General features: G+C 40.0%; 1 protein-coding gene across 9 annotated transcripts in view; it reads left to right on the forward strand.

The window, feature by feature from the left end:
* The window catches only part of HERC1 (HECT and RLD domain containing E3 ubiquitin protein ligase family member 1), a 217,521-nt gene that overhangs the window by 129,441 nt on the left and 64,654 nt on the right, over positions 1-23,426 (forward strand). For 7 of the 9 annotated variants that reach the window (XM_073303562.1, XM_073303563.1, XM_073303568.1 and 4 more), the window contains 12 exons: positions 2,310-2,549; positions 2,771-2,854; positions 3,424-3,944; positions 6,433-7,208; positions 8,396-8,594; positions 9,690-9,850; positions 11,605-11,721; positions 11,911-12,142; positions 13,460-13,584; positions 13,840-14,060; positions 15,743-16,011; positions 16,627-16,679. In XM_073303562.1, the coding sequence (XP_073159663.1) occupies positions 2,310-2,549; positions 2,771-2,854; positions 3,424-3,944; positions 6,433-7,208; positions 8,396-8,594; positions 9,690-9,850; positions 11,605-11,721; positions 11,911-12,142; positions 13,460-13,584; positions 13,840-14,060; positions 15,743-16,011; positions 16,627-16,679 (2,998 nt within the window). The remainder of the gene's footprint in view (positions 1-2,309; positions 2,550-2,770; positions 2,855-3,423; positions 3,945-6,432; positions 7,209-8,395; positions 8,595-9,689; positions 9,851-11,604; positions 11,722-11,910; positions 12,143-13,459; positions 13,585-13,839; positions 14,061-15,742; positions 16,012-16,626; positions 16,680-23,426) is intronic. The other 2 variants (XM_073303565.1, XM_073303566.1) reach the window with 2 other exon arrangements.

Below are 23,426 nucleotides of genomic sequence, written 5' to 3' on the forward strand. Positions count from 1 at the left end.
ACCTTTGTGGCAGCCACAGCAAAGTTGGATTATCCATTCTTTGCTCTTGCCAAAATCTTGTCTAAAAATCACCTGCACATAGAAGAAAATGATCTGTTAAAATCCAGTCTGGGCCCATCAGTCAATGTACTCTCTCCAATATCCTTACCCCAGTCTCTGGTGTCATTCTTCTATTTGATAATGTGTCAGTCAATAGCATAAATTATTCTTCATACTCTGCATTTCAGAAGAACCTTTTTACTGCCCTAGACATCTTAGGCCACAATTACCTCTCTCAGTATGAACTGACTTTATCCTTGCATTTCAAAGGTCTGTTTCCAGGATCAAGTTCCTAACCAGTCTAAAATTCACCCTTGTAGTTTTACCTCTTATGCTTAATTTTACTAACCCTTTGAAGTTTTCCCCTCCACACTGTTCAAAAGAGCTAGATTTAATTTGCATTCTGTTAATTGTGTGAACACACAGGATGATGCTAATCAGTGGCATCCTGGTATCAGGTGGAGTGCACCTGATTTTTGTTTCACTCTTCTCTCAAATATCTTCAACAAAAGAGGTTGCCAACTCAGAAGACATGCTGTCCCCAAACTGAGTTCCGCTGCTGCTAACTGCTGCCCGAAGGCCCTTTGCTCTGATGAAGATCCTATGAATTCTTCTGTTCTTCCTGCCTGTTAACCAGCTGTATGCCACCTGCAGACTGTTGAATACTGAATTTCTCTCATCTTAGTCTAAGATCCATCTCAAGACATTTGGAAGGGACTGATTTGTTACCAAAATACTTGCATGATGCCTTTCTTTATACACATTGGGCCAGATAATAGCGTTGCTCATAATTAGGAGTACCTTAATCTGCAAATAGTCCATTTTGAAATCAATAGAACAACACACACCATGTAAGCAATCAGGTCTCGGAATCTGTACCTTTGACACTGGGCCCAATTAGTGGCAGTGGCTGTGCTAACGTGGCCCATTTAGCATTTTGGCTAAAATCCTGGTTCTGAATCCTCTCTCTGTGCACTCCTCCTAATGAACCTCTTTCAAGTGTCCATCTGTTTTTAATCCTTATTATCACACATTCTCGTGATAATTGTCAGATGTCTGAGATTAACAGCCCTTGTATACAGGCTCTCTAAACTTAGTTTATCACTAGGTTGTCCTCCATATTGTGCCACCTTCTGTTCATCAGTGCCTACTGATTTTCACTATGAAGGATTTGTCCTCTTCAACAAGACTGATAGATGCCTCCTCTTTCTTAATATTGGATGAGCCATAAAATCCTATGTAAATAGAACTAGCTTTAAAAAAAAAAAAACTGATTACTTTTCTCATTAATTTTGAATGGACAAAAAAAAGGGAGAAAGCCAAAACATGTTGGCCAAAGATGATTGCCCAAGGCCTGCCCTGTCTTACCCAGGTCAAGGTCTATGTCAGAAGAAGCTCTGCCAGCTTTTGGATGAGAAAGGCAAAGCTTTACTAAATCAGTTACGAAAATTTATTGTTTAGGCCTCCACACACACTTTCACTAGATTTTACAGATATATGTAGGCTAATGCAAATGCACTACGTAGCTTCTGTTTTCGACAAATAAGGCTGCACTGCCGTCTGAAGGGAATATTAGTCGCCAGCCTATGTAGATCTGAATTTCTCCACTCAGAGAATGCATACATTTTCTCATGGGTAAATGACACTTCTCAGTTAGACAAGGTAATTCTCTAACAAATCATCCAGAGTAGTTCTGTTACAAACCTAGTTACATATGGAGTTATATTTTTTGTTTTGTTTTGTTTCTGTATCCTTTCTCTCTGAGGATAGTATATTGTAGCTTGTGCTTTTCTGGATAAATCATTCACTTTAAACATGAGTGAAACTAATTTATTTTGCTGACTAACATCACTTCAACTATATCTTACCTCCTAACTTGTAAGGTACATATATACTACTTAAATTGAAAGTGTGCCAGAATTTGGTTTATGTCTGGAAAAGTTAACATGAACTTTTGAGACATCTGTTGGTGCCCAAATACTCAATACTAATGGTTGCTAGTAGACCAGGATAAATCACTCGTTAGAAACTGACCTTGTAGTTGGAAAAATATAATTTTTGAGGCAAGAAAAGTGTGTTCAACCAATGTGTTAAAGGTATTAATTTATGAAAATGTTGCTATTTTACATGTAACATATTTAAAACTCTCCTTAAATTCTTATACTTAGGGTATATTCTCCTCACTCCTTGAATATAATAATTCCTATGCTCAGTATTATACTGGAATGTTGAATTATGCCATGGTATTAATTTTTTTTTAATCCTTCTAGTTCTATATTGTGAAGGAAAATCGAGGCAATGAAGGCACATGCGTAGGAGTGTCTCGCTGGCCAGTACATGACTTTAACCATCGCACTACCTCAGATATGTGGCTGTATAGAGCCTACAGTGGTAACCTATATCATAATGGGGAACAGACTTTGACTCTGTCCAGTTTTACCCAAGGAGACTTCATCACATGTGTATTAGATATGGAAGCTAGAACCATTTCCTTTGGTAAAAATGGAGAGGTATTTAACTGTTTTCTGTGTTTCTTTTTTCTTTAATATTTTCCTGTTGTAACTTTGACTGTGAACATTCAGTAACTTACACATGATTCTAAAACCACAAAAAAGTTAGTTTTATTACTTGTAAAGATTATAAAGAGGTAAAAATAATTATTTAAAATTTGTCTAGTTCTAAAAACCTGTTGTTTTAAAAGTTTCTATTCCTTGCCTTATTTTTTAACTAGGAGCCCAAGCTAGCTTTTGAAGATGTGGATGCAGCAGAATTATACCCTTGTGTAATGTTCTATAGCAGTAACCCAGGAGAAAAGGTAACTGAAATTTATATCTGCATAACAGTAAGAGGTCATACAGGATTATTTTTTGCTTCTTGTCCTACTATATGGAAATGTTGACTGCTTTTTAGCTGGTCTATGGAAAGAACTTCACTGATTGTTCATTATGCTGTATGAATTTTGTACACTACCAGAAAAATATGTTGTAGACCTTAGTTAAATTCCTACATTTTATAATCTATTGATAGACCTGTAGTTTGTCCTACAAGACTCTGAATCTTGTACCCAGATGTCTGTCAGTAGAATTGGAACAAATTCCAGTATTAGGAATATTTTGGACTACCTACAGTTCTTTTCTTAGAAGCCATGAATTTATTTAGTTCTTGCATTTCACAGTTCTATTGGAGTTTGTTGTAAAGGTGCAGGTGAGTTTTCTCTTCAATACCAAGAAAATATGATCATGCATTTCACTGGAGATAGACACAAAAAGACAAAAATGTTAGAGTTTTCAATTCAGCTGGAAAGACTATGGAATTAGAATAAGCTTTATAAACACAAGTTGAGAGCATAACTTTGATTTTTTATTTTTTCTTTTAAACACTAAGGTGAAAATTTGTGATATGCAGATGCGTGGCACACCAAGAGATTTGCTACCTGGTGACCCTATCTGTAGTCCTGTTGCTGCAGTGCTCGCAGAGGCCACTATCCAACTTATCCGCATTCTTCATCGTGCAGACCGTTGGACACACTGCATCAATAAGAAAATGATGGAACGGCTGCACAAAATCAAAATGTGCCTTAAAGAAGCAGGTCAAAAACTGAAGAAAAGTCGTTCGGTCCAAAGCCGAGATGAGAATGACATGAGAGAGGAGAAAGAGAATAAAGAAGAGGAGAAAAATAAACACAGTAGACATGGTCTTGCTGACCTCCCGGAGCTTCAGCTTAAGACTCTCTGTGTAGAGGTGTGGCCTGTGCTTGCAGTAATTGGTGGAGTTGATGCTGGTCTTAGAGTTGGAGGCCGATGTGTACACAAGCAAACTGGGCGTCATGCCACCTTACTTGGAGTAGTCAAAGAGGGCAGTACGTCTGCTAAGGTCCAGTGGGATGAAGCAGAGATTACTATCAGGTATAGTGCGTTCAGTTATTCTTTGAACTAATTAGCAATTTTTAGTGCTTAGAAAACTTCCTAAGTAACATACATTTTACATCTGAAACATGAATTTTCAGTCACTAGTAACTTTTAATGACAGGTTTCAGAGTAGCAGCCGTGTTAGTCTGTATCCGCAAAAAGAAGAGGAGGACTTGTGGCACCTTAGAGACTAACTAATTTATTTGAGCATAAGCTTTCGTGAGCTACAGTATCCAATGAAGTGAGCTATAGCTCACGAAAGCTTATGCTCAAATAAATTTGTTAGTCTCTAAGGTGCCACAAGTCCTCCTTTTTTAGTAACTTTTAAGTTTAAAGTAGATGCTTGGGCATTTAACTTGTTAAATCAACTTTCAAGAATTCTGGTTTGAAAAACAACTCAGTTGAACTTTGAATTTAGAGAAATAAAATATCTGTCTTGTATATCCAGTATATAATTGTCATTTGGAAAACTGGAATTCATCTACATGATTTGGTAGTTTTTAAACTGAGTTTTGACTCTAAATTTCCTAATTTGAGGACATCCACATGCTTGTGAGCTACATTTGACGTAAGTGTTGCTTATGTTTGAAACTTATATATATAGGCTTATTAATATGTTATCTTTCTGAATTTTTATTACAACTTCTTGGACACAAACTTTTATTGACTAGCTTGCATTTTTGCTTTAAATAATGAGCTAGGATGCCTCTGCAAGTGGTGGGAAACTCTGTTTTGGTTTATCAGAATTGGGAAGTGATAGCTCTGCTACATTGTCCTCTCCTGCTTGGGTCTCTGTGGAAATTGCTCCATGGGTCTTGAGGATTCAAGGCCAGCAGGTGGGATGATTCTCCCTTCTCAAAGTGGTGGATAGCCACATCTAAGTTAATGCTGCTTTGAAGCAGCATTTACTTATGCTCTGGTCTGCCGTCAATGGCTAAAGAACTAACACTACATTTATCTCTTCATCAAACTGGGAGTTTCCTTTCCAGCAGATCCTATGAATCTGCAGGGCTGGGTGACTGCACCTCTGCCTTCTTTACAGACCCTCGAGTGTCTCCATCTATGGGAGGCACATCTGAAGAAAATTCTGTGAGGAGAACTTCATGGACTCTTCTTGCTTTCCTATATTTGTTTGTGAATTGGCTGAGTGTTCTCTGCAGAAAATTAGATTTCCCTATATTCATAGTTTCTTGGAGATAGCTTGATTTCCAGTCTTCTAAATAAATTCATCACCACTGATTTCTTTTGACTCTGGGCATAATTAAATTTTTAAAGTTTAATTCTTCTTTGAGATGAATGGTGGCTGTTCACACCTCTTAGAACTGTTGTGTTAGCTTGTCTGCAGACTAATGCCATGTGCATACACAAAAGTTGTGCCAATTTAACTAAATCAATTTCACTTAATTCGGTTACCAAATTAAATCAGATGTAAGCAGATTTGAGTGAGTCCACAGAAGGGGATTGTACCAATTTTAAAATCTATTTAAGCCGGTGTGATATTCATTAATATATAGACAAGGTCTCCGTAACACAACACTTGTAATGGTTATTGTTTAGAATGTTTTAATCTCTAGAAGGGTTAGAAATGGAAGCCTGCTTTTTAAAAAAAAAAAAAAATTGAGAAAGTCTAAATGCTGAAGAAAATATTGAGGATATCAAAAACTGTAGGGAAGATTCTGAATTGTAAATCTGCGGGATGTGTGGAAAATATATGCCTACAAGTTTCTTCTGTTTGCCCTGTTTATGATGGAGGCAGAGACTCGTATGGCAATATTTAATATAAAGGTCTGTCACCAGGGGTAGGAGCTCTTACATACATGGTATGCCTCAGCTGAATGGTCATTGTTAGGATGCAGGAATGGATGTTGTTGACCTATTTAAAAAAGAAACTGATAGACTCATATTCAGTGATGGAATTGCTCCCTGCATTGCTAGTGACGCTTTTGCTTCTGGTTATCGTTTTTGTGCATCTTGGCAATAAAAAGACAAGTAGTAGAGTGAAATTGATAAAACATTGGCAACAGCTTTAAGTTAATATTGCAAAAGTTCAGAAGTTTTCATGATTAAATCTTTGCCTGTGTGTCCTTCATAAACTAAAGATAAAATTTCGCTCAAACCAATTACCAGACGCTTAAATGATAATTATAAGAAATTATATTGTAAATGTCTTAAAACATTTAAAATAATGCAGTAGAAACTTGTCATTACCTAAGTGATGGATTATATGAAGTTTTTGGAAATTAACATTCATTGTTGAAAATGTGTGCATGTCTCACTGCCTTTGTGTTGAGTATCATATATCCCCGTTTTCTGATCATAACCTCATTTCTTTCCCTTGTTTACATTTAATTTTTAGACTGTCTGTTCATTTAAATTATTTTATTAAGTATATTTTACGTCTTATTTTGCCTACATTATTTCCTGTACTTTCCTCTTGTCTATCCCTCACTTGCTTCTTCCTGTGTCGTTCTGATCTTTATTAAAGCTTCCCAACTTTTTGGTCGCCTAGTGATACTCCACTGTATAATCTGGAGCCCTGTGAACCACTGCCTTTTGATGTTGCAAGATTCCGTGGACTGACAGCTACTGTGTTGCTGGACCTTACCTATCTGACTGGTATTCATGAAGACACAGGAAAACAAAGTGCGAAGAGACATGAGAAAAAACACAGACATGAGACTGAAGATAAAGGGGACATTGAACAGAAAACAGAGGGGGACGCTGGATCAGATATGCGATCACTAATAAGTGCTGATGATATCAAAGGACCTATCACTACATGTTCCAAGTCAGAAAACGAAATAGCTTCCTTCTCTTTAGAACCAACACTACTAGGTATGGAGTCCCAGCATCAACCCATAGAAGGAAAAAGAAAGAATCATGAACACATACCAAGAAATCATGATGTAGTACAGTCAGAAATCAGAGCAGTACAGTTATCCTATCTTTACCTTGGTGCTATGAAATCACTTAGTGCTCTTCTTAGTTGTAGTAAATATGCTGAGTTACTACTGATACCAAAAGTCCTTGCAGAAAATGGTCACAATTCTGATTGTGCTAGTTCTCCAGTTGTTCATGAAGATGTTGAAATGCGTGCTGCATTGCAGTTCCTGATGCGACACATGGTGAAAAGGGCAGTCATGCGTTCACCAATAAAGAGAGCTCTAGGACTAGCAGATTTGGAACGAGCACAAGCCATGATCTACAAGTTAGTGGTTCACGGGCTGTTGGAGGACCAGTTTGGTGGCAAAATTAAACAAGGTACTTTTTTAAAGTTATGATAATATATAGATTTGTAAAGTTAATTAGAGTTAACTTAAAATTACCTAGAATATGGACATAGATAACATATAGGCTTATATTTCTGCAGCGATTGACACTTGTGGTAATCCAAACCAACAAAATTAAGGATGGTAGCAAATCCTATCAATTCTGTAGAATTTATGGACATTGGTGATTCACACACCCCCCTTCATTTGCATAGCTTATTAAAATAGAGATTGATATTTAGGGTACACTTTCAGAGCTATATGCAGGAGGAATGCACATCACTGTAGTGAGAAAAAAATAGATTTATATTTTGTGTTTATACCCAACTTTGAAAGATAGATTCTCCCTTTCTGTATTATATTGTGACACAGGTCTACCTGATTTTAGCATGGCTGACCATGGTTGTAGTCAGTGCAGATGAAGAATAAATGTGTTGAACATAATCCACCAATAATGTTTAAACCCTCAGTGAGCAGAGTTTTTTGGAATTAGCTGATGTGATGCTGACTTCGAAGAGACAAGGAGATAATACAAATAGTGTTGCTCTTAGTCTTAGAATCCCTGTATACCTGTAGTATGACATTGTCGGAACTTCAGGGAAGCTACTTGTCACACTTTCCCAGTCATAGCCAATTAAATAGCAGATTTTGAACCTCTTTGTTTTATTTATAAAAGAACAAATAAATGAAAAATGGCAAAGATCCAACTGGCTCAGATGTAGAAACTTCGTAAATAGTCTAGATTCTTTTGCTGCAGGAAACTATACGGTTTATTTTACATAGTATTTTTTGTAAATAACTGTTTCCACACCAGAGATTACATGTCTTAATCTCTTAAACCTGATCTCTCAGACAAAAGGGAAAGTTACAATCTAACTGCTGTAGTTTAGCATCTATAATAAGATCTAATGAAGAAAGGAGCTTTTGCTCTCCTCTCTAGCCATCTTTAAAAAAAACTTGTTTATCAACTACTTTTCATCATTATGAGAATAACATGAGTTGACCGACCATATTTTCCTTAGTCAGCAAGATATTGGGCAGAAATATTTTTGTGAACTGTGCATGTGGATGTGTGTATATTTATAAACACCACTACACAAAATTTAAGGCTAGGTAGAGTCACTCGTTCATTCTGTAGCATTAGCTTAATGTTCCTGTAACATCCTTTTTGCATTGCAGAAGTAGACCAGCAAGCAGAAGAAAGTGAACAAGCTCAGCAGGCCCAAACACCAGTTACTACCAGTCCTTCTGCTTCTAGTACTACATCTTTCATGAGCAGCTCTCTGGAGGATACTACTACTGCTACTACCCCAGTAACAGATACTGAAACAGTGCCAGCTTCAGAATCACCTGGAGTTATGCCTCTTAGTCTTCTTAGGTAGAGTGCTTGACTTTAATAAAAAAAAAAAAAAAAAGTACATTTTCTCCTAGCTCAAGTGGGTCGTTTTGATATACTACTACTTAGTGTCTTTGTCCTGTTGGGTGGCTTTTTCAAATTTCTGTTACTTTCATTCTCCATCATGAATTGTTTCTACAGAGATAGGCTATATGTCTCTCACCATATCTCAGAAAACACTGGACTTTTAGTAGTAGTAAAGCTGCTCAGGGGCACTTGTACACTTAGGATCTTAATGTTCCAGAACTTGGAAGCTATTAAAAATACCTTCCCTATATCCTTCCTCGTACCCTTCCTCATGTCCTGGTTTTTGTTTGTTGGGTTGTTTTTTAAAAGGCTGCCAACACTTAAAATTTTAACTAATTACTGTTGATTCTGGAGCTAGATTAGGCTTTGGTTCAAGAGAGTTTTCCTTCAGACCCTACTATGTATTGAAAGTCTCCTCAGTTGTCATAGTGAGATACTCCTAGTTAATCTCCTACAGGGTAGATCTGCAATTCATGATGAAGAAGGAAAGCTTCTTTTCATTATATGGAATTCAGTTTTGAGTAATTGCTTCTGCAGATCCATACCGATCTTCCCTCTTCTTAGGACTCTTTAGGGGCTGTTTTGAGGCAGCTAGGAACAGAGGACTAGTATAGTGGGAGGCCTCACATTCTGGAACATTCAGCTCCTAAAGGACATATCCTCTGGTCAGCATAGCTGGCTTGGACACTGAGCAGATGTTCTGGGAAATTGGAAGGAAGAGTACTTCTGATGATGAATCTCCTAGTCTAGCCCATATCCTGCCTCTACCCACTCCTGTGTGCTGTTGTGCAGAGGCACGCTGCAAAACTGAGCTGCCCTGCCACAGCATGTAGGGATTGTGTTGTCCCTGCAGAGCCCTTCCCACCAGAATAATGCCCCCTAACCTTATATGAAACTGCACTGGGTTCTGCTGTCAAGGTAGCATGGGCTACCTTTAAGTGCCCACCCTCTCTCTAACTAGGTTAGTACTAGCTGATGGTAGGCATAGTGCAAGATTTCCACAGTGTGGAGATGTAGTGTAGTTTAAATACATTTTTCCTTTTTTGAAAGGCAAATGTTCTCAAGTTACCCAACCACCACAGTACTTCCAACACGACGTGCACAAACTCCTCCAATATCCTCCTTACCAACATCTCCTTCTGATGAAGTGGGAAGGAGGCAAAGTCTGACCTCTCCTGATTCCCAGTCCACAAGACCTGCCAATCGTACAGGTATACTTGTAAGCAACAAATAACTTAGTAGGAAATATAGGAGTTTCCTAAATTTAAGTATGTTCAGTGTAGGCTTTTAAGGCATCATTAACTAATTTGAAGTCTACATTTTGATAAAATTTAAGTGTGCATGTCATAACTAAAATCTTATGGTAGAGATCTTAGTACTAAAAGTCAGCAACTGACTGCTAGGGAAAAAAAAGTTAAAATTGGTGCTTATAAGTGGCTGAATAGATTGCATACTAGTAGCCATGTACAAGAATGAACAGGTGGTATTATTAACTATGATAAATAACTCTAGAATATTATTTTAGTTTCTTTTTGGTCTTTGCTTACAGAGTTGCTTAACAGAACAAACTTCAAGAGTGATCCATCACAACCTAGAATATATCACTTATAACACTAGAATGAATTGATTTGTTTTCTGATATCCATCATTACTGTATATTTCTGAAATACAGTCTCTCTAGTTAATCCTGCCTGTGAGCTACAGGGGCAAGCTTCTATTTTGAGTAATACATAAAAAGTTGAAACTGAATAGAGTAATTAAATAGCACCATTTTTCTGACTATTTTCCTCTTATCTGGGGAATGATGATATCCAGTTGGAAGCACCATTATTAGAATTTCTATATTGCATCAGTAAATCCCTACTCCTGCTGATGTCAGAGTTAACATTGACATCACTCAGTAAAATGTTCACCTTATAATGTAGTAATAATAATATAATAAGAAAAAGTCAGCTCATATGTTTGAGTGACTAACATGAAAACTAAATCAACATCTCTCCTCTAGAATTGATGTTCAGTGTTGAGGGGGAGAGACTTTTTTCAGATTCCAGAATGAGGCAGGATAGAGGTATACAATTTATGTTTTCCTTCTTCATAACATCTTTATTAATCCACAGTTCTGGTTGTCTCCTTTCTGTAGTGCTATTTTTGGCAACTCAGACTGTTGCTGAGCAACTTGCCTGCTCAGCAACTAGACTGCCTCATTTTTTTTCTTTCCAGATGCTTTGCCTCCAGTATTAGGATTAGGTGGCAGCAAATTCTCTTGCTACTTTAGTGCTTTCAGACATTAATCCTCACCTTTATGGCAAGTAATGTGTAAATCTTTTTTTTTCTTCTAAGCTCTGGGGCAGCAGTTCTTGGAGAGATGTTGGCCTTTTCAAGGATATAATAATCCTTCTCCGTTGGTGATTTTTTTTCTTTTGAAAGACTCTGTTACAGGAAAAGAGAACACACCCTTCAAAGAGACTTTGAAGTATCCTCAGCAGCTATGCAAGTGTGTCTAGCTGCTAATTATGGCAAAATATCTTGGTGTGATCTCCTGAAGGTTGTTGATCCTCTGAACCAAGTCCAACCAAGCTGAACTTAGTCCAGTCCATCTAAGAGTAGTGTGGTAGGGTTTCAACTGGATGTAAAGGAAATAAATTTAATTCAAAAAGTTGAAATTGCATTGACCTTAATGGATCAAGTAAATGTTTACCTAGTCTTGGAAACCATCATCTGGCCAATTAAAGGAAGAGGAACTCTCTCTGGTTTTATTATGGAAAGGAGATGATCCAGAGCTGCAAATTAGTGAAGATGTTAGAAGGAAAGTTCTCAGGGAACAAATTTTCTTTAATTCTTAATCATCAACTAATATTGGAATAAATGGTTAAAGAAGCCTAATAAAATGCAAAAGACCGAAGAAAGGCAAAAGAATATCGATAATTTATGCAACCATCGGTTAACTTTTTTCTTTTTCTCTTAGCTTTGTCAGATCCAAGTAGTCGGCTTTCAACTTCTCCTCCTCCACCTGCCATTGCTGTTCCATTGTTAGAAATGGGATTCTCTCTCAGGCAAATAGCAAAAGCTATGGAAGCCACAGGTGATCTGTTTGTTGAATAATACCTATTACACTTGAAAACACAGTTTAATAAGAAACAGGTCTTTTTAATGGAACACTGCATGCTATAAGCTTTGAACTCACAAATGCATGGCGAATTATGGAAAGAGTAAATGGATTTTTTTCATCAACAGTGATATAAAATTATGAGGTAAGATTTTTTCTTTTCAGGTGCAAGAGGAGAAGCGGATGCTCAGAATATCACAGTACTGGCCATGTGGATGATAGAGCATCCTGGGAATGAAGAAGATGAAGAGCCCCAATCAGAAGGAACTGCAGATTCACATCATGGGACAATAGTTTCTGGAAGCAGTGGAAAATCTAATGACCAATGTTATTTACAATCCCCAGGAGATATCCCTTCAGCTGATGCCACTGAAATGGAGGAAGGTTTCAGTGAAAGGTAAAATGTAGTTCTTTTCTGATTGCATAAATCCTGCTGCTGCTATTTCAGCAATTTGATAGTTGACAGAAGAAGACTCCAAAATACCACTATGAATTAATTTTCTAAAGTTGTATATGCGTAGAAGTGGAGTTGTCAGTAAATTAGTTTTTGTATACGTTTGTTTACAGTATTGTGTTTATTAAGAAAAAAGTAAACTGAATATATTCCCCTCCAAGATAATTAAACCATATGATATTAATGGTCTGACTACAATGAAAAGAAATTTCATTGGATATTTAGTTTATTAATTTTTTTAAAATGCAGAGCTCATGCACGTTTTCTCATTGAGCTTTATAATGCGACTGCATTCCTTACTTTCACTTCCCTTTTAAGTTATGGCCCACTCCTGAGGGGAGGGATAGTGTTAATACCTGTCAGTCAAAAGCACTTTCAGTTGTGCTGATTATGCTAAATTAGGTGCTGACTTTATGAGGAAGAGATACATCAATCAGGAACTAAACTAAAGCCAATAATCTTAATCACATTCTTGACCTCAGGCAGATTTAAACTCTGTTCTCTAGAAAGGAAAGAATAGTGTTTTGTTTTATATTGATATTTATCTCATAAGAACAATTCTGTCCTTTAAAAAGTAGATACTGCAAATTGTGAGGGGAAAACATTTTATATAGAAACAATTGTGCCTGTGTCATAAATCTTAGGCCATTCAGATTTTTATTAGGAAGTATTATTTGTGTGAAAACAGTGTCATTTTGTCTCAGAGTTTATCGCGTTTGGTTGCTTAATCCTGATTAGATATTTGACCCTGCGTGTCACAATTACTGATTCTAGAGATAATTATGATGTCACAGAGACTTAACTTCAGGTGAAGAATAAATTTTAGGAGTCACACATTTAAAGATTACTTTTCCATATATATATCCTTACTTTTGTCGAAAAGGGAGAGTGATTAAGGAGATAAACTGATGTTGATATTTCTGTTGTTTCCCCGTTCATTCTATAGTAGTGTGCAGAATGTAAAATGAATACTTTTCTGCGGTTTCTGCAATATCTAGGCCCCACAGAGTAAGTGAAGGAAGACACATCAGCCTTCTTGGGTTCCTTTGCTGATGTAACACCTGCATGCAACTCCTCACTATTAATGGGGGTTATAGTATAAATATGCACAGACACAAGATGATAAATTTCTGAAGTTCCTTTTTTGGAGGGAGAGAATTGAATTTACTACCATCAGTGTTTTCACTTTTTTTTTTTTTTGTAAGATCCATGCTAAATGTTTTTTGGCTTATCTGTTGAATATTCAAACTGTTTTCCCAGTCCTGATAATATAGATCATGCAGAGAATGCTGCTTCTGGAAGTGGACCCCCCTCAAGAGGTCGGTCAGCAGTAACAAGGAGACATAAATTTGACTTAGCTGCCCGAACGTTGCTAGCACGTGCTGGTAAGTGCACTAAAATGGTTCGAATATCTTTTGTTCATTTGGTAAATTTGTGAGAAGAAGGTATTTAGCATCTAATATGGAACTTTAAAAATATAAATCCTGTTTGTATATATTTAAGTATATATTTAGCTTAATTTCTTTTATACAGTAATGAATAAATAATATTAATTTTACTAGTAGTATTTTTAAAAGCTTTTGAATAGGTTATCTTTTTAATTACATGCAAAGTAAAGAATGTTTTCTCTTTGATTTGAGCGGGATTATACCGCTCAGTACAGGCTCACAGAAATCAGAGTCGGAGAGAGGGAATATCTTTGCAGCAAGATCCAGGAGCCTTATATGACTTCAACTTGGATGAAGAGTTAGAAATTGACCTTGATGATGAAGCAATGGAAGCAATGTTTGGACAGGATCTGGCCACTGATAATGATATTCTGGGAATGTGGATCCCAGAGGTATTGGATTGGCCTACCTGGGTGTGTGTGACTGCAGCTGGGGCTGCTTTGACTTACTTACTGCTTTTTGCAAAATCATATTTTAAAATTAAAATAACACATTGCATTAATAGTTTTCTGCTTGGACATAATGAGTTTCTAAACCATAATGGTGCTTAAAGCTGCTTTGATGTCTGTCGCCTCAGTTTAATGAGAAGACAGCAGTACATAACTAATTTATTCGTTTGATTCTTGCTGTGTTCATCTGCACAAACTTCATTAGTTTCTTCCCTAAGAAAAGGGATAAGTGGTACATTAGCTAAATTATTTTGATCATGACATCCAATTTTAGAAAACAAACACCTGTACTAGATTGCTAAATTTATGTGGGGTAAAGCAGTATAAGGATAAAACAATTGCTAACCATTCTTCAGTTAGAACAAACAAAGCAAACAAGTGAAACTGATAGGAGACGCTGTCCAGTGAAATGGAATAAAGTTCCCATTCATCATTCAGTTGTATCTTCTTTATAGCAATGAAAGTTTTTTTTTCTGTATTTAGAGGGAACCATTAGTTCAGACTAGCTTTTTTTCCTTCATTGTAGTCATATGAAGAGGATTGAGAGGCTGGTTCTTTGGTGACAGTGTCCTATAATACTATTACTACATCTAGGTTTTGCAAAAGTTGATACGATTGGCTCGATTCTCCTGTCACTGTGTAACTCCATTGACTTCAGTGGAGTTAGTCCTGATTTACAGCAATGTAATTTACAGGTGAATTAGGCTTGTTGTCTTAGTATGACTGTATTCAGTGTTGTTATGCATGTTACAGTGGGTTCTGTTAAAAAGTTATTATTACTATCTCACATACAGTATTTGTCTTTATTGTGGTATTTTCAGTGTTCCCTATAATTAAAATGGGATTGGTAAATTTAATAACTGCAGCTTCCTTAAACGTTGTGTATGCAGCTTTGTTGGCTGATTTCACAAATTAGTACACTCAGTCGAAACTTGGGGGGGTTTGGTAACACGCCGTTACCTGATTTGCACATTCAGACAATATGAACATATTTGCATGTGCAGTTTCAAAGGCAGAATTTGAAAATTTGGCCATGTGAGTTTAAGTTCCTAGTAAGTCTGTTTAAATAGAGATTCTTGACAGTAGTACCAGCTTGTGGTAGAATTGCCATCTTAGATCAGTGAGTTCCAAATTCAGACACCTTGGTGTACAGTATGTGTTGACTTGAGCATTAATCAGTGTCACTCGCTGAATGTAGTAGCCAACAGTCTGAAAAGTTGTTAAATGTTTTCCGTTCTGTATCTAGACTTTGCCAAGTTTTAAGGAAGAAATTAATAACTCATATAGTCTTTGGTGGGCTGAAGCAGAATGATTCTTGAGGACTGGATTGTAAGGAGTTTAGAGACAGAAATTCTAATAATGTGACCGACTGGGACAGATTTCCTCCGCCCCCCCCCTTTTTTTTTTTAAATCATCCTTTCTGTACTTTGTACTATAATCAAAAAGGGAAAGACACCTGCCACCTTCCCCCACACACAATAACTTAGCCATCTCTGGTCTGCTTCTAAGTAAAACCTACAGCACAAATACTGTCATGCATGCTTAACAGACATAGATAGAAGAAAACACTTAACAAAAATAGAAGTACTCTTATGAGCATAATTATTCTATATCTAGTAATTTCATATGAAAATTATATTACACAGCATGTTTGTGAGTCTGAAGACAGAGAAGAAGTGGTAGTTTGTGAACTGTGTGAATCCAGTGTTGTCAGCTTCAATCAACACATGAAAAGAAATCACCCTGGTTGTGGCCGTAGTGCAAATCGACAAGGCTATCGTAGCAATGGTTCCTATGTGGATGGATGGTTCGGTGGTGAATGTGGAAGTGGAAATCCATACTACCTGTTGTGTGGCAGCTGCAGAGAGAAATATTTGGCCTTGAAAAGTAAATCCAAGACATCAACATCAGAAAGGTACAGAAGAAAATTGTGGTGGGAGGTTTCATTAGGTTTGGGAAATTTCATTAGGAGGGAAAATTGAAAACGTCCATCAATGTATGTATCTTAAGAAGCGTTGATTTGCCAGCTTTACAGTTTGTACCAGTATTGTTGGTGGTAACTGAGATTAAAAATCTTTCTATGATCACACCTTTTGTGGAAAGGGAAAATTAAATCCTTTCATCTTTTAATAATTTTCCAAAATACATATAATAAACAACTCCTTGGAGCCTAGATTCAAGCTCTGTTCAATTCATTTTACTAAGAAACAAGTAAGTAGTTTGATCGGCCCAGCAGCTTTAAAAATGAAGCTATTACAATATTTTTTAGGAATACTAGCACTGGATCCTTCTTTCAATATCACAAAATGGATTTTTTTGAAGGATGTACGTGTAAGGCTCCCACTCTTAACAGGCCTTTTATTAAATATAGACTATTGTTCCTGAGTAGCAAACCTCGGAAAACATTTTACATATTACCTAACTGTAATATAGTTCTATTTTTAAATATAAATATGTGTATACTGTTGTTCTTTTGAGACTTTTTTTACTTAGTATGCTCTTAATAAAATATTCTTGTTGTTTGGTGCAGGTACAAAGGCCAGGCTCCTGATTTAATAGGCAAGCAAGACAGTGTCTATGAAGGTATTTCTTTACTCTGAATTTTTGAAGATACATGTTACTTTTATGAAATGAGATTTTTGTCAGCAGTGTACACAAGTCCAGGCCTACCTCACATCCCAATATTGGTGCCACTGAGGCTCCCATTCCCTCTATTACTGTATCCAGGGTACCAGCTAAGAAGACCATGTTGCATACTGAGAAGCTGTCTAGAGCGGCACGAGCACTGGGCTTAGGGCCTCCCAAGTCCAGAACCAAGGTGCAGTCCTCATTGTTACTGTCTTCTGTAGCCTGAAGCAAATGCTGTACTCATTACACTTTGGTACAGTCTTCAGTATGACCTGACATTCTGACACCTGAGGAACCCAATCCAGAGTCCCTGGTACAGTCCAGGCTCCTATCTCATGAAGACCTGCAAATCCTTAAAGAGCCCAAATCACCAGTACTCTGCACTGGTACCAGCATACCTCCAAGAGCCTACTTGCCATCCATATTCATCTTTGGTGACTCGTCCACTGCTACCAACACAGTCTCCATGCAGCCTCTTTGGGGGTACTGAGCTTTACTTCTAGCTGGTAGTGATACAACATTCTTTGGCACTGCCTCACCATCCTCTCTTTCAAATATCTGTACCGATGCAAGTACAGGTTTCTTCCAGGGGCCTGGTGCTGATCTGATACCTGGGTACTGGCACTACTTACCCCTCCTCCCCCAAGCGGATGCAGGGGATGATACCTCATTTGACTCAGAAACAATCTGTACAAGGTTCCTCCCCCTTCCAGCCTTCTTCCTTTGAGGTTACCACTGAAAGGGAGGCTCTTAGGAGGATGCATACCTGACTATGCTGGCAAGGTCAACCTTGGAGTCCTGCCTCTTTCCCTTATGCCGCACACCAGTGGGCTTAGTGGAACCTGTGGGCTCCTTATGGCAACCCTTTTTACAGGGTACCCTCTCAAAAGAGGACTTGTCAGGAGCTTTAACTGATGGCCTAAGGCCCTGCCCCACAGATACATCTCTCAGAGGAAGAACCAACAGAAGAGTAAGAAACTCCACCTTATCATAAGTCCTCCTCCTTACCATATGAGGCTGCCATGACTCTCCAGTTTTTTTACGCTGATGACTTTTAAGGCTTTCCAAGACCTTATAAAAAGGGTAGCAGACCTTGCCCATCAACGATGCTCTGCTTAACCTGGCATGCACAGTGTAGCAAACCCCAGCTACTGTCCCATTCCCTTGTAAATGAGCTGACAAAAGGTCCTACATCCCATCCCATCAAGAGGCTCGGAGTATATTTTTCCTTCCACTCTCCTCTCCTCTCTCTCTCTGGTTGTTGCAGCTGTTAACAAATAGAAAAGGTAACACTGATCCCATTCAGTACCATCCGATAAGGAGCTAAAGCAGTTCAACCTTCTGGGCCACAAGAGCTACTCCTCAGCCTCCTTGCAGTTCAGAGTAGCTAGTTATCAAGCCCTGATAGCAAAATATGACTTCACAGTCTATTCAGAACTCTCATCTTTTATTGAACATCTGCCCCAGGAGGAGAGAGAACAATTTCAGGTCCTCGTTATAGAAGGCCAGGCAGTTTCCAAGGGGTCTCTCCAGGCCTCACGTGATGCTGCTGACACAGCTTCATATTCCATGACTATGACAGTATTCATGTATTGAGCTTCCTGGCTGCAGTCTTCTGGCCTCCTCCAGGAAGCACAAAAAACTGTCAAGGATCTTCCCTTTGAGGGGCCTAAGTTGTTTAGTGATTCCGTGGATGGGTCCCTTCATTCTCTTACAGACTCCTGGGTAACACTACAGTCTTTCGACATCTGTACAACTGCAACAAAAAGAAAATATAGCAAATCGCAGACGTCTCAACAGTGTTGCACAGTCCACTATCAGACCAGCTGAACCCCTCCCCACTGCCCGAGGCAAAAGCCCAGACTTACGCCCTCTTCTTAGCAACCTCTCAGTCGGTGACATCCTCAAAATGCCTGTTTTGACCCATTGGTTGAGAGTCACAAACTGTCTACCCCAGATCATACACTGCACCTGGCCCCCCCGCACCCGTATGGGGATCATCTCTCCCATTTCCTTCCTTCCTGGGAGCTCATCAGCTCAGATCCTAGAAGTGATTTCTACAGATTATTCCATCCTGTTCAGCTCCTTACACTTCTGTCCCCATCCCTCTTCAGGGACCTCTCTCACAAAGACCACTTAAGACCCACTTCTTGGCTCCTTTGGAGAGTTCCACCCAGGTCCTTCCCTGGTCCTGGGTCTCTCTTTTCTAAGGGGAGGTTGTCTCTATTATAGCATGTGCTGCTTGCAACTTGCAGTCACCTGTCATGTGCTCCCTGAGCTCAGTCCTTTCAGCCTTAAAGGGAAGAGCCTTGGAGCAGGGTCTGGGGAAGCTCATGTGCATCTTCCAAGACCAGCACCCAGGGGCAGATTCAGCTTCTACTAGGTGCTGAGTTCTCTGGATGTGTAAATTAGCATGTTTCCATTCCACAAGGTGAGTGACAAAGGTGGAGGAGGGCAGTAGCACGTTAATTGACTTCTCTGACAATCCGAGTGAAATGATCAGTCTTTTCTATCACTAAAATCATACTTTAAAATTATTCTTTTTATATATTTATATATATCCCCTGAAAAGGGAAAAGAGAAAACATGGCCCTATAACTGCACAAAGCCCACAACCACATTCATAATACTTTGTAATGAATACGAGGGCAAGGCATTCCCAGTGACTGCCTCTGGAACTCACTCCCTTTGAATATATATCTGAGCATGAGTCTGGTTCTTCTTGGAGGAGTGTCCCTGTGGGTGCTCAGCTTTAGGTGTCTTGGCGCCCTGTGCTTCTAATCAGAGATTTGTAGTAACAGTGCCCCAGTTGGTCGCATGCGCAGCAGCCATCTTACGCCTCTCTGAGGGGTTACCCCATGCACACAGCCAACCATCGCACAGTTCCTTCTCTACCACCCTTGGCTTTGGTTGGAACAACAGCAGTGCCCTTAACAGCTTTAGCTCTTTCTTATTATTTTAGTTTTTTCCAACTAGTAACCTTTCTTTATTAATTTCTCTCTAAAATGTCTTTCCCATTTACCAAAAAAAAAAAGAGAAGAGAGGATTTTTTCCCCTTTTTCCCCTGCCTCTGGCAGGCAGTTGCCTACCAAGATAGGAATTAGAATAGGACTACCCCATTCAGTCTCCAGCATAGCCTCTCAGACATGCCTGGCTCTCCAGGTTTCAAATGCTGTCTCACCTGCAGACTTTCCATACTAGTCTCAGACGGCCACGCACAGTGTGTTTGTAGCCTGGGAGAAACACATATAACTCAAAAGTGTCCTCACTGCAAAAAACTGACAGCTAGGACAAGGAAGGCTAGGGATCTCCAGTTGAAACTTCTTATGATGGAGAAATCCCTCAGTCCAGCCTCTGACCCTGAGTCCAGGACACGTCCTGGCCAGCACTTGCCTACAGCTGCCTCTGACGGGGATATTCTCAAAAACAGTTACTAAGGACCCTGCTCCTAAAAAAGCCACAAAAAAGCGGTTTCACTCTTCACCACAGCGAGACTTGCCTCATTAAAAGCCATCTCCGACTGCAGAATTTTCCCTGGTACCGACGGCACTGAGAGAGTCAGACCATGAGGCACCAGGACCAGCCGGTACCGAGACATCCTGAGGAGCTAAAAACCCTGTGCGGTCTAGTTCTCATGGAGGCACACAGAACAAAAATAAGCCTCCTCGCTCGGCACCGGGGAAGCCTACAAAAACCCAGGCACCAAGCCGTGCAATGGCACCATCTGTCACACCAATACAATGCAGCAAGCCTACGGTACCGACAGTACTGCCTCTGATTCCCAGCCAGAGTGTGTCTCCACCTTCGGTATCAAGCCTTCTGGTGCCGCAACAATTCATCAGACATGCAGGCCTCCTTGTTTCTTCTACTCTGGGGACTCTGCTTTTTGGCACTCACGGCACCCCAGCCAGAATGGGACTAAGCCTGACTGCTACCCCTGCTGGCTTAGTCCCTCCTCTTTCCAGCAATGAGGAGGAGGAAGTGGAGGCAGGAATGTACACCCCACGCCACTCCTCACCCAAACCTGGACCACCATGGCACCAAACATCCCTCGATGTGAGAGGCTGGAAAGGTCCACAATGAATGCCACCCCGCATGGCCACTCCCACCCAACTGGTCATACTGGGACCCATGTACATTATACAGGGCACAGGACATCAGGCCCCCCCACCTATCCAGGTGCAGATCACCAACACGATCACCTTCACCACCGGCTCCAGCATCTATAGAAATGCTGGAGGAGGAAGTGGAAGAACCTGAGGAGGCGCCTGAGGGTGATACCCTCCCATCTACTCACATTTCGTCCTTGTCACCAGACGAAACAATAATGCCATCATCTCCCACATCAGGTGATGACTTCAAATCATTTCAGGACTTGTTGAAACAAGTAGCTGACTCCCTTTACATATCACTGACAGAGCTACCTGAGCCACAGCATAAACTGACTGATATACTCCAAGCCTCTCCAGCAGCCAGGGTTACACTGCCCATCAATGCAGCCATTATGGACCTGGCTAAAATTGTCTGGCAGACGCCAACCACAGCCCCGCCTTCCTGTTAAAGATCTCAGGAGCTGAGTTTCTGTTCACCCATCCTACTCTAAACTCATTAGTGGTAGAAGCTGTTAACCAAAGGGGGAAGCAACATCAGTCTAAAACCACCCTTTACAATAAAGACTGGAAAAGGCTAGACCTTTTCGGGAGGAAAGCCTATTCATCGGCTACCCTGCAATTCCGCCCAGCCAACTACTTGGCCAATACACACACAACACGTTTTTGCAGATGTCAACCTTTGACCGTCTCCCAGCAGACAAAAAAGAGCAATGCAAGGCCAGTATTACAGAGGGTTTCCCCATTGCCAGAGCTGCCCTGCAGGCTTCTCTTGATTCGGCTGACACAGTAGCACGAGCCATCACCCCATCCATAGTCATGCGTAAGGCTTCCTGGTTCCATCTTTCTGGGTTTCCCAGAGAAGTTCAGGCCACTGTACAGGACCTCAGTCTCAAAGGTCAAAAACTGTTTGCAGAGAGCATGGACGAGTCCTTACACACTTTGAAGGACTCCCGGGTGACTCTAAAGACACTCAGAATCTACGTTCCTGCAAACAAAAAGAAACGGGCAGATTCTATAACTAACTGTTCCGAACTGACCCATGCGTCCAGCCTCAAAGACACTACAACCAGCTCCGCAGAGGCAGATGAGGCATCAACAACCACAAGATCAGTCATCTACGTCTCAATCATCCACTTCGAGACAAGTGTTTTGCAGTGTAGTTCAAGGACACGAGAACCCCACATTCTCCAATCCCAGAGTTACATCTAACCTCCAGCCCATTTGGAGACCCACCTGTCACCATTCTGCCCAGTTTGGCAAACCATCACCATGGACAAATGTGTTCTGGAAATTATTCAGAAGGGCTATTCCATTCCCTTTACTTATATTCCATCTACCCACCCCCCCTTCCCAATCCCTCTTCAGGGACCCCTCTCACGAGCACCTGCTGGAACAGGAAATAACACATCTCCTCCAATTAGGTGCTGTGGAACCCATGCCAGCTCAACAGAGGGGCAGAGGGTTCTATTCCCATTACTTTCTCACCCGGAAGGAAACAGACTTCTCAACATGCGAAAGCTGAACAAGTTTGTAAGAACACAATGCTTCAAGATGGTGACTTTGACAGCTATAATTCCAGCATTGGAGAAAGGAGATTGGCTCTCAGCCCTCAACCTACAAGATGCCTACTTTCATGTCATGATTCACTCAGAAACAGAGTACAAAGTACTCCGCTTTGGCCTCTCCACTGCCCCAAGAGTGTTTTCCAAGATTCAGAGTAACAGCCGCGTTAGTCTGTATTCGCAAAAAGAAAAGGAGTACTTGTGGCACCTTAGCGACTAACCAATTTATCTGAGCATAAGCTTTCGTGAGCTACAGCTCACTTCATGGGATGCATACTGTGGAAAGTGTAGAAGATCTTTTTATGCAGAAAGCTTGAAAAAATACCTCCCCCCACCCCACTCTCCTGCTGGTAATAGCTTATCTAAAGTGATCACTCTCCTTACAATGTGTATGATAATCAAGTTGGGCCATTTCCAGCACAAATCCAGGTTCCCTCCCCCACACACACACACACAAAAACCCACTCTCCTGTTGGTAATAGCCGTCACCTTCAGCCCCCAACTAAAACCCCTCCAACGCATTATTAAGGATCTACAACCTATCCTGAAGGATGACCCAACACTCTCACAAATCTTGGGAGACAGGCCAGTCCTTGCCTACAGACAGCCCCCCAACCTGAAGCAAATACTCACCAGCAACCACATACCACACAACAGAACCACTAACCCAGGAACCTATCCTTGCAACAAAGCCCGTTGCCAACTGTGCCCACATATCTATTCAGGGGACACCATCGCAGGACCTAATAACATCAGCCACATTATCAGAGGCTCGTTCACCTGCACATCCACCAATGTGATCTATGCCATCATGTGCCAGCAGTGCCCCTCTGCCATGTACATTGGTCAAACTGGACAGTCTCTACGTAAAAGAATAAATGGACACAAATCAGATGTCAAGAATTATAACATTCATAAACCAGTCGGAGAACACTTCAATCTCTCTGGTCACGCGATTACAGACATGAAAGTTGTGATATTACAACAAAAAAACTTCAAATCCAGACTCCAGCGAGAGACTGCTGAAT

The sequence above is a fragment of the Lepidochelys kempii genome, chromosome 10 (assembly GCF_965140285.1).
Source record: "Lepidochelys kempii isolate rLepKem1 chromosome 10, rLepKem1.hap1, whole genome shotgun sequence".
NCBI lineage: Eukaryota > Metazoa > Chordata > Testudines > Cheloniidae > Lepidochelys > Lepidochelys kempii.